Genomic DNA, 11,805 nt, shown 5'->3' with positions numbered 1-11,805 from the left:
AGAGAGAGAGAGAGAGAGAGAGAGAGAGAGAGAGAGAGAGAGAGAGAGAGAGAGAGAGAGAGAGAGAGAGAGAGAGTTTTTGCTGAGATAGAGAATTTAGATATAAACACATGCATAATTGATCCATTTCAATTAACTAACAAAACAAAGTAAACATGCAACCACAAAAATGATTATCAACACACTTTATGATCAAATGCATGGTTTGATTTCAAAACTAAATGTATTGCGTACATTCAATGTACGCAATACATCAAATGTAAATATACTAACCATCACTGGATTATCAAAACTGCTTAATGTAAACCTCAAGAAAGAGACATCATGTTATACACACTCAATACATTTTACTCAAATACGCTTTTTTATATCAAAAAGTGTTGCACACCTTAGCAAATTCCACGTAGGCTTTACAAAAAAGAAGCATATATTATCACAAAAAGTGCTAGCCCAAGCACTTTAAAATATACAAGACAATCTGAACCTATAAGTTCCACCCTAAGCAATTCTTTCTCCTTAGATGCGACCGTTCATCTGACGGCTCAATTGTTGCAGCAATGCATTAAACCTACTAACATTCATTTGAAATTGCAAGAATGGCAACCGACAATCCCTCTCACTAATCACAGGTTCACGGTCATCTCCAAGCCCCCACAACGAAACCCACATATCATTCACTAGTAGATTCATTAATCTACTTGTCTCAGAAATAATTGCTAAAAGTGCCCTTACTTCACCACCCAAATCAGTCGACACTTGCTAGAGAACACCCTACACGTGCTTTGTCTCACACACAACACCATACAAACCTTTAGCATGTTCATGTAACTCCATTGAGTACATGGAAAGTGCACGATCAACACGTGCATAGAAACCCATATGCATTTCCATCAACTCATTCATCTTGGCCTCAAGATTTTTAAAGTCTAAAGCACTTGAAGTAGCCCTTGTGTTTCTCCAAATCTTTGTAGCTCTTGTACATTTAGCAACATGCATCTCTTGTCCCCTTGCCACCTCTTTCATTTTTCACACATTCATTCTAATAGAGCCTATACATTGGCTACAATGAAATATATAAACGATCATCTCCAAAAATATATATAGCACTTTGATGCAAGCACAATTAAAGAAACTATCTTCCATACCCATGAGAATGGCTCCAAGCTGGCAAGCGTCGAAGCGATGATGTCGTTGCCATTTTGTTTAATTCAACTAAATCCACTACATTCAATGGAGTTGAACGCACTATGTCAGGAATATCTCCCATGGCTTCACTTTGTTCCATGGCTACACCAAACTTTAAAGAAGAGAACATAAGAGTCACACAACAAATAAATCTCAAAGCTATTCAAGGCATAAGTGATAGACACATTCACAACCACAAACCCTAAATGTACAAAAGAATATATGTATGATAAGCATGAGTGCCTTTGTGCGCACATGGGACTCACCGAGCACCAACCACTCAGAGAGAATATGAAGAAGAAGATAGAGAGATAGAAAGAGAAGAAGAAGTAGAAGGAAAAGGGGAGAGAGAGAGAGAGAGAGAGAGAGAGAGAGAGAGAGAGAGGTGAGAGAGAAGAAGAATCAAAGACACACAGAGAGAGATAACGGGGGGGAGAGAGAGAGAGAATAAAAGAAAACCTACTAATACCTAACCAGCAAAGTTCAACTAACCCTCTCTCTTTGCTTCTCCCTCCCTCCCTCCCTCTCTCTCTCTCCCTCTCTCTCTCTCTCTCTCTCTCATTAACTAACCAATAACTAACTAACTAAGAAGAATGAGAGAAGAGAGTGTGTGTATGTGCGTGAGAGAGAGAAAAAGAATGAGAGAGAGAAGAATAATCAAAGAGAGAGAGAGGGAGCGCAAGGGGATGAAGAAGAAGAAGATAGAGAGATAGAGAGAGAAGATGGAGGAGGGGAGAGAGAGATGAGAGAAGAAGAAAAAGAAAAAAATGAGAGGAGAGAGAGAGAAAAAGAAGAAGAAGAATCAAAGAAGAATGAGAGAAGAGTGTGTATGTGTGTGTGTGTGTGAGAGAGAGAGAGAGAGAGGAAGAAGAAGAATGAGAGAAGAGAGTGTGTATATGTGCGAGAGAGAGAGAGAGAGAGAGAGAGAGAGAGAAGAAGAAGAAGAAGAGAGAACCTATTAATAGCTAACCAACTAACTAATATCATATAGATTTCTCTCTATAACTACTTGACCAACTAACATAATACTAACTAAACTAACCAACCTACTAACTAACTAACCAACCAAGAGAAAGTGAGAGAGGGAGAGCATGGGGATGAAGAAGAAGAAGACAAAGAAGAAGAAAAGAAGGAGGGAGGTGAGAGAAGAGGGAGATGAGAGAGAGAGAGAGAAGAAGAAGAGAGAACGAGAGAGAATAATAATAATAATAATAATAAGACAGAGAGATAGAAAGAGAAGAAGGAGGAGAGAGAGAGAGGTGAGAGAAGAAGGAGAGACAGAGATGAGAGAAGAAAACGGGACCTGCTAATAGCTAACCAACTAAATAATATCATACAAATTTCTCTCTGTAACTACCTAACCAACTAACATACTAACTAAACTATCCAACCTACTAACTAACTAACCAACTAAGAAAGAGAAACATAACAACAAACCAACCGACCAAACCAATAAAAACAACTGATAAACAAACAACCACAGCAAAACAAAATTACAACCTGGAAGAGAGAAAGAGATCACCAACCTAAATAATAGTCTTCAAAAACTGCCCCAACGACCAATCCGACAAACAAAACTATACCAAGCAAACCCAAAGACCAATAAATTAAATTGCACCAAGCAAACCAACCTCTCTCTCTCTCTCTCTCTCTCTCTCTCTCTCTCTCTCTCTCTCTCTCTCTCTCTCTCTCTCTCTCTCTCTCTCTCTCTCTCTCTCTCTCTCTCTCTCTCTCTCACATAACTAACCCGTAACTAAGTTACAACAATGCACTCTATAACTAACCTACCTAACCATTAAAACTAACTAAGCTACTAACAACTAACCTACCAGCTAAGTAACTAATAACTAACTTACAATTATTATTAATCTCTCACCATCCCCCTCTAATAACTAACTTACCCAACCACTATATTTATAAATAAAAAATAATTTAAACCTACTAACTTATACCAAAACAACAAAATTAAACCAACCACAAATAAAATTAAACAAAAAAACCAAAAAAAAACTTACTACTCTAATTAAAAAATTAGATTAGTTAACTAACTAACTAAATTAAACTAACTAATCTAATCTAACTAACTAAACTAAACTAACTAATCTAATCTAACAATATATATAACTAACTATATACATATAGTAGTTAGTTAGTATACTAACTTAGTTATATAAACTATTAACTATATATTATACTAACTAAGTAACTATATCTATAAATAAAAAATAATTAAAACCTACTAACTTATACCAAAACAACAAAATTAAACCAACAGCAAATAAAATTAAACAAATATTTAAAATAACAAAAAAACTTACTACTCTAATAAAAAATAGATTAGTTAACTAACTAACTAAATTAAACTAACTAATCTAATCTAACTATATATATATATATATATATATAGTAGTTAGTTAGTATACTAACTTAATTATATAAACTATTAACTATATATTATACTAACTAACTAACTAAGTTAATATCTACACTAACTGTATATAGTTAACTAACTATATAATATCTATTATATTAACTTAGTTAGTTATATGTTTGTTACTTAGTATCCTAACTAACTTAGTTAATATCCTACCTAAGTTAGTCATAGGGTGGCGTGGGGCGGCACCTCCCCATGGCGCTGGCCTTCTTCTCCTCTTCAGCACTGGTAGGCGGCAGCTCACGCTGGCTCGCTCCCTCCGACACCTCCCCGTCCTCTCCGGCCAATGGCGGCCCCCCGTCCTCCCGCCATCTCCAACCAATGGCCCATGCCCTTCCAGTCCTCCAAAGAGAGAGAGAGAGAGAGAGAGAGAGAGAGAGAGAGAGAGAGAGAGAGAGAGAGAGAGAGAGTAGGTAGCTCCCCCCAACACGTTGTTGCCCCCCCCTCCCCCCCCAAGTCCTTGGGCAACTGACACGCCCCCCCCCCCATTCTTCTAGCCCAGTCCAATGGCACCGAGAGAGAGAGTCGCTAGGCAGCTGTCATTGTCCCCCCCCCCCCCCAAATCCCTGGGCAGCTCACACACTGTCCCCCCCCCCCCCCCCCCCCCCCCGCGGATTCTTCTAGCCCAATCCAATGGTGCCGAGAGAGAGAGAGAGAGAGAGAGAGAGAGAGAGAGAGAGAGAGAGAGAGAGAGAGAGAGAGAGAGAGAGAGAGAGAGAGAGAGGTGCGTGTGTGTGTCGTTGACTTCGTGTTTCCCCCCACGGATTGAGAATGCCGGATTGGAGAGAGAGAGAGAGAGAGAGAAAGAGAGACTGCATGGTTGTCAAACTGGACTACGTGCCAAACTGGAGACTGTGGCAGTCGGACTACCGGATTGGAGAGAGTCATGAGAGAGAGAGAGGGGGGACTAACCTGCCTACTCGTGCCTATTGCTTGCTGCATGCTCTTGACCCTTTGTACACTGATAATGCTCCTATTCTGCTCCTACCTACTGCCCATGAGTGCGAGTGAGAATGAGTGTGAGAGGAGGAGGTGGTGGAAAGAGACCACGTTTCTCTCTGCCCCCAATCATATGAGCAATTAATGGCACATGTAAACTTTGGTTTGGTTTAGGAGCTAGGTTCGGGAGCTCCTTGGTGCTTTGACATCTCCCGAATCTATAGCTCAAATAATAATGTAGTATAGATGTAAACTTTGGTTTGGTTTGGGAGCTAGGTTCGGGAGCTCCCTGGAACCTGTAGCTCAAATAATAATATAGTATAGATTTGGAGGCACCTTGAGTTTGTTAGGCCCTAGTAATAGCGTCCTCTCCTTTCTTTGGTGATGGCTTTAAGTGCTTTATCCACGATTGGTTCCTCTAAGTCTTTCTTCGGGGTTCTTTCTTCCTTGGCTTGCATGGATGTTTCTTTAAAAGGTTTCCCTCCTTGTATTGGTTTACTTGGACAATCCCTAGCAAAATGACCAATTTGATAAAAAAATACAAAAAGAATCGAGAAAGGGTGAGAACTTAGCTTTTAGCACCATCTTAATACCATGAGGATCAAACACCTCATGAAACTCTAGAGTTTCATTTCTCTAATCGCATTGAATAAATGATTTCTTCTTTGTATGTAGCAATCCATTTATCAAAGAAGGCATGTACAATACCTTCCCCTAAAATTCTACAAGAACCATAGCTTGACCCAAGAAATGAATCTATGAAAACCCACACAACCATAGCCCCTAGATTGATGTATGACATGGTACTTGCAATGCTTGCTATAGGTATAGATTGTAGTCTACTGAAATCTTCTAGATACGTGATCCTTGGACTTGGATGAGCCTAAGAACCACCATAATTAGATGTCAATACTTCTACCACTTCCTAAGTCCCCCTCAAGGTTTTAAGTAATCACATTGCCTTCATTGATGAGACTAGTGTTTGTATATTTGTTATGCAAATATGCTTGCCTATTTAAAGATATGCTTTACGATTAACCATTTTCCTAATTATCATGCTTTGATGGAAATGCATCGAAGAAATATGCTTTGAAAATAAAGTAGACTACTACATAGAAAAGATATAGATGATTTGAAATCTTATCTCCCCATCTCTCGCTAGAAAGATATGGCACTTTTGTTTGACCATCTGACTTTGTATTTTTCTGTGATTCAAACATAGAAACTCCACCTTCCACGAATTCTAATTATCTCTTGTGATTGTGATTAGTATGTGCATTTTGAAAGAAGTTCCCTCAACATTCCTACTTGTCCATTTAATGATTATAGCCTAATGGTCCTCACCTTGGGTGCATATCAACTACGGTGTGTATGTTTGTCAACCATCCCTTAACATGGAAGTGTTTTGGATCTAGGGAGAATCCCCACCTACATTGTTTGTGTGAACAATTGTTGGTGAAAATGCTATGAGACTCCTTACCCTAACATATGCACATGTTATCATTTAGGATTATTGTGTTGAATACCTCTGCAATTGATGAACTACCAATGTCAATTAGCTCTATCTTCTTCCGCATCCTTTTTAAAACAACTAAAGATAGCTTGCAACACATTAAACACTAGCTACTACTTATATGGTGCTTTTGGAGTTTTTCCCATCTTCTCAAGAGTTTGTTCTACTAACAAAATCTATCATGTATACCAACATAGCTATGTATAACACCTACTTGACTAGAAGTTTTTTTACTTCTTGAAAATTTGTAACAATGCTAGTTAGTAAGAACTTACAAAGTAACAATAAGATACATTGGCAATGAATATCATCCTCGTGAGTGGCACAACCACTAAATAAAATGAATCTCATATTGAATTGTATGATCAAGAGTAGAGTAAAAACAAGATAAGAAACAAAAAAATGAATACTATTTTCAAAAACCAACAAAGAGAAATTTATGATATTGTGCTACAAAAATACATCTTGACCAACGACAATTCCATAATTTCTAAGGTTAGGTGCACAAATAGGAAAGGTGCTCATACTTGCGTCCATAGCACAAGTCTTGATTGGGGTGTATGAAAGAAAAATTGTTGAGGGCATAGAGCTCCCTCTGCATGCACATAGAAGGTGGATTTCAATGTAGGGGGGAACAACTGTCCACTCTAAACATTGCACATATGCCTAATATGATAAAGCCACACACTTATTGTACATTAGGTTTCCAAGATTGCCCATAGTCAAATCACTTTGCTACTTTATGTGAGGCACATAATGTTTGTGATTAAGGGAGGCCATTGTGATGTTAATCACATGACTTAATTTTGAGAAACAAAAGAAGTTGTTGCACTAAAGTGAGATTATGGGGTAATATCTACGATTAACACAATAAGTTTTTGACATCTCCTTATGTGGGTCCCCCCTTGTTTTTCCCCTATAATGTTCAACATTAGGAGCTTTTGCTTGGGAGCCACTGCTCTTACCTAGCTAGACATTGTTGGACATTGGTAGCCCTTGCCCCCAATTTGCACCTAGCAAGGTATGCGATCCCTCCCTCGAGCTAGTAGTGCCTCATTCCCAATCACACCTAGCTAAGTATAAGGTCCCTCCCTCATAGAAGCTCTTGAAGTTATCGTAATTTACACTACGAGAATTACATGGAAAATTTGTCTAAAACTTATTGTGAATGACAAGCCATTGTGATATGTCACCTTATTCTACTTAATCATGGTAATCACATGGTTTAATCCCTTGAAACTAAAGAGATTGCTGCCCAAGTGAAATTGGCTGAGAGAAAAGAACGTGATTCGGGAAGCGTGCCGTGAACTGGAAGAAGCTCAATAACTGGGCGTGTCCTCTCCCCCTTTGGTGGAGATCTCTCCATTTCCTGCTTGGCGTCTCATCTCTCTCTCTCTCTCTCTCTCTCTCTATATATATATATAATGCTATTGTGAATGAATGCACCCACAAATTCTCAGTGAAAGGAAACAACAGCGTCCCTCCAGGTATAGCTTCGTCTGTATCTTCTGTCCATCTATTTTCATTCTTACAGTTGGTCTGGTGATGGATCGGGTAACTCTTGAATGAACAAAATTGTCTTAGGGATGATTGAATGGATTGCTCTCACAGGAAGTTTTGGACATTTTCCCATGTGGGAACAGGGGCTGTTTTACCTTCTTTACCCTATATTGTATCATGGGCTTCTAGGGAGGGACTGTATACCTACCTAGGTGCGGAGGTGCGGTTGGGGACAAGGGGAACTGCTGGCCTCACCCTTAGCTGGCAGCCCCACGCTCCCAACCGACCCTAGCTGGGTATGCGGTCCCTCCCTCACTCATGCCTTCTCTCAAATGTGTATCCATAGGAATAGTAGTGGGATAGATGTTCAAATTGGACAGGTGAATGTGTGTGGCTGTGTGCAGTAAATGGATAGATGCTTACATGGACAGTTGGACGTGCATGGCTGTCTGTGACTATACAAATGTAGTGGGATGGATGTTCACAAGGACAGGTGAATGTATGTGACTGTGTTCTAAACAGATCCGTACTTACTTGGACAGTTGATTTGTATGGCTGTCTGTGAATGGATGCTTGGATAGATGGGCGGATGCTATATGGAATCCGTCTTGCTATCCAGCATCATAAATGGGTTTTTTGGTTGCCATTTATCATTACTGTGAACCATGTGATTGTACTTGATCCATACTTTGGAGACATATAGATTATTGTTATGACACAAAAGCCTAGCTTCTAATGTTGGAATCTGTAACCTCGCTGAAAAGCATAATGGAGACTTTGCAGATGTTGCACCATGACTTTGGGATACAAAGAAGGCCTTTTTGGTAGTGTGAGAAAGATCAAGCTATATCAATGGCATATTCATCTTGGCATTTTCCCTTATTACAGTCAATTCTATTAACAAAGAGAAAACACTTCAACAAGAAGCATGGCTAATTAGACCAATCTTGAAATGTGTTCAATGTGTTTTGTTAAGCTTTGGGGCATGTGTAACAAACACTACAGTTTGTTCGCAGCATGAGAGTATTTCAAGCGAGCATGAATTTACTGTCCAACAAATGACCAAAGCTGCCGGGATGGAGACATCCCACCAGTGGGCATGTGTGAAGCAGCCTCAGTGCGCTCTTAAGCTATGTGCAAGAAGTAGACCTTACTCTAATTTATCCTTAGCCAAACTGGGCTGTGCATTAGTAATGGTTTTCTGAGTCTTCTTTTGTGATTTCATAAGTTTCACATAAATTCACAAGGTTAATGAGGTGTTTTTTGTTATCTTTGTTATATAGTGGCTGAATAAGATCCAACATCCAAGGGTTGCAGAAATAACTAAAAAGGGGGTTTATCCTATGTGTGTGTTGAGAACTAGCGCACGCCATGCATGCAGGTGTGCTGTAATTGGTTACAGCAGCACACTTGTGCTCACACTGACATACATATCTACCTATGGACCTGCATGTGTGGAGGGAAGGAGCAGCTATTGGAGTACTGCCTCGGATTAGCGAAGTAGCTTTAGGGAGGGTGTCTGCTAATCTGCTGTAGCAATGCTGGCACTGGCTTATATATGTGAAGTAGCTTTCTTAAATCAGGATTGATAGTTGAAACTAAACTAGTTCAATCCTGATTTGAAGTGTTCCACAAAGCTTATCCATTTTAAGATTTATTCATTGAATTTATTGTTTGCATCAAATATCTTTGACATGTACTGTGAACTGCTACTTTTTATATGTTGTTTCTTGCATCTGTATAAGTTATGATAGAGCAAGAAGCTTTACCTCTGAATTGTTCTGTCAATTTCTGTTGCAGAACAATTATGAAGCTTCCACAGCCCTTTCCAATCACCAATAATCCAGTTGCCTCTGATCCATCCAATCTATGGGCACCTGCATTGCGAAATCCTCCCCTACCCACAAACACGGCCTGGCTCAACTTTGTTCTCAACAATGGATCTGTTCCTGAATATATTCATCCATACCTAATCCAATCCAAGGATGGCGGCATTTCTATTTGTTATCCTTCTCGTGTTGTGCAGCCTGGCTTTGTCTATCAAGCTTTTGTCCCTAACCTCACCATTGCCAGTAGTGCTTCAGCTCTTGGCAAGCATGTTGTGTCATACTATGATGATCTGAGTGTATCTCTTGAGCTTCCAGGTCGACTCACAGTGCCTCTTGTGAGAGGGTCTCCTTATGTCACATTGATCTTTGATGAGTATTCCATGTTGAAAATTTCCTCCATTCATGCGGTTTTGAAGGTTACATCAGATGAAAGTTGCACCAAGCACAAGGTTACAATGAACAATGGCCAAACCTGGCTAATATACAGCTCTGATGGTCTGTACTTGTCTGCAAACCTCACTGCAAGTCAAAATTTTAAGGGAGTTTTAAGAGTTGCATTGCTTACAGGGGATGATAGTGCTGAAGACATTTTGGATAGGTTCAGTACAGCCTATCCTATGCAAGGGCATGCTGATCTGTCTGTTCCTTTCCAAGTAAAGTATGACTGGAAGAAATATGGTTGGGGGGAACTGCTGATGCTGAGTCTCCCAATGCACAGAGATATGATGTCCTCTGCTCAACTACAGCGTGTATGTCCTGCTCTGTTTTATAATGGCATGGATGGTGAGATGATAGGAGTGGTGGGTGATTGCTGGATTCTAAATGAAGTTCCCATTTCTGTGGGTTGGTATTCTTCAAAGGGCATCATAGATCCTGGGTCTCAAAGATTGATTGCTGAGGCATTGGACCGTGATGTGAGTGAGCTTAAACCAATCACTACTGATTCTTCATATTTCTATGGAAAAGCTTTGGCCCGTGCTGCCAGGCTGGCACTGATAGCAGAGGAGGCTGGGCGTCTCGATCTGCTGAATCCAATTAGGGATTTCTTGGTGCAGTCATTGACACCTTGGATGGATGGAACTTTCGCTGGAAATGCTTTTCTTTTTGATCAAAGATGGGGAGGATTGACAAGTCGCAACGGATCAACAAATTCCGGAGCAGATTTTGGGTTTGGAGTATATAATGACCACCATTATCATTTGGGTTACTTTTGCTATGCTGGGGCAGTTCTTGCAAAATTAGATCCAATCTGGGGAAATACCTATAAGCCTCATCTTTACACAATGGTGGAAGATTACATGACTTTTCATCATCATCACGTAGAACATCCTAGACAAGCTAGCTTTCATTCTCATCGCCACCATGTTCATCATCATCATACTGTTGTGAGCCGTTGTGAGTCGCTGTTTCCTAGGTTACGGAATTTCGATCTCTGGGTTTTACACTCATGGGCAGGCGGGATAACAGAGTTTGCAGATGGAAGAAATCAGGAAAGCACTAGTGAAGCTGTGAATGCCTATTATTCTGCTGCTCTTCTAGGACTGTCATTTGGTGACAGCCACCTTATCAATGCAGGCCTTACACTTGCGGCTTTAGAAATAAGAGCAGCTGGTGTGTTATGGCACATTCCTTCCAACTCTACAATATACGAGCCTGAATTTGTGTCTGGAAACCGAGTAGTAGGGGTTCTGTGGGCCAATAAAAGGGATACAAATCTTTGGTTTGCACCGGCAGCATGGAGAGAATGTTGCCTTGGGATCCAGCTTCTTCCCATTCTTCCTATTACAGAAGTGCTGTTTCAAGATGTCGAGTATGCCCAGGAGCTGGTGGAGTGGACACTTCCTGCTTTAGCAAGGCCCGGTGTAACAGATGGGTGGAAAGGCTTTGTTTATGCATTGCAAGCAATGTATGCACCGGAAGAGGCTTTGCAGAATGTTCTGGCTCTGTCTGAACATGATGATGGCAATTCTTTGTCAAATTTGCTATGGTGGATCTTTTCAAGGTGGTCGAGATCTTAAAGGCTAGTAGTGTAAGCCACATGTTGGTTTATTGAAAAAATTCACGACCCATTTCTACTGGATACTTGGTATTAATTGAGTGTATAGTTGGAATAAACTTTGAGTTTCTAGGAGTGCAAGGCTGTGACTCAGATCCTGGTCCTCATTCTTCGTAAGGATACCTATGGCAGAGTAGAGATAATCATCAGATGTATTGAAGGTTTTTTGCTTTCTATGAATAGTAATCAAGCTTGCCAGTTGGAACTTCTGTACTGATCGTCTTGTAATTGTACATCGATTCATACCTGCCTTTATTCACATTTGACCTGAGTTCCACTAGCATCTCAAATTCACTATTCCTGGGGAAACTTCAAAGCATGTGATGTGTTGTATATACATGAAAAAATG

At 40.1% G+C, this 11,805-nt stretch overlaps 1 protein-coding gene across 1 annotated transcript; it reads left to right on the top strand.

Annotated features, from left to right (window-relative positions):
• Nucleotides 1-7,317: 7,317 nt before the first annotated feature.
• LOC148036656 (glucan endo-1,3-beta-D-glucosidase-like) lies at nt 7,318-11,535 on the top strand. The gene is made up of 2 exons (XM_087678696.1): nt 7,318-7,558; nt 9,372-11,535. Exons 1-2 carry the CDS (start codon nt 7,512-7,514, stop codon nt 11,416-11,418), a joined length of 2,094 nt encoding a protein of 697 aa, XP_087534822.1. The 5' UTR covers nt 7,318-7,511; the 3' UTR covers nt 11,419-11,535.
• The last annotated feature ends 270 nt before the right edge of the window (nt 11,536-11,805 follow it).

The sequence above is a fragment of the Lygodium microphyllum genome, chromosome 5 (genome assembly GCF_053477565.2).
Source record: "Lygodium microphyllum isolate KBCC chromosome 5, Lygodium_microphyllum_v1.1.10, whole genome shotgun sequence".
NCBI lineage: Eukaryota > Viridiplantae > Streptophyta > Polypodiopsida > Schizaeales > Lygodiaceae > Lygodium > Lygodium microphyllum.
Note: the sequence above shows the minus strand (reverse complement) of the source record. Positions and strands in the feature narration are given on the sequence as shown.

Bases quoted from the DNA above. Each gene is read 5' to 3' on its own strand.
- LOC148036656 (XM_087678696.1), top strand. From the start codon at position 7,512: ATGCACCCACAAATTCTCAGTGAAAGGAAACAACAGCGTCCCTCCAG. The intron at 7,559-9,371 runs GTATAGCTTCGT...TTTCTGTTGCAG, and splicing joins AAACAACAGCGTCCCTCCAG to AACAATTATGAAGCTTCCAC.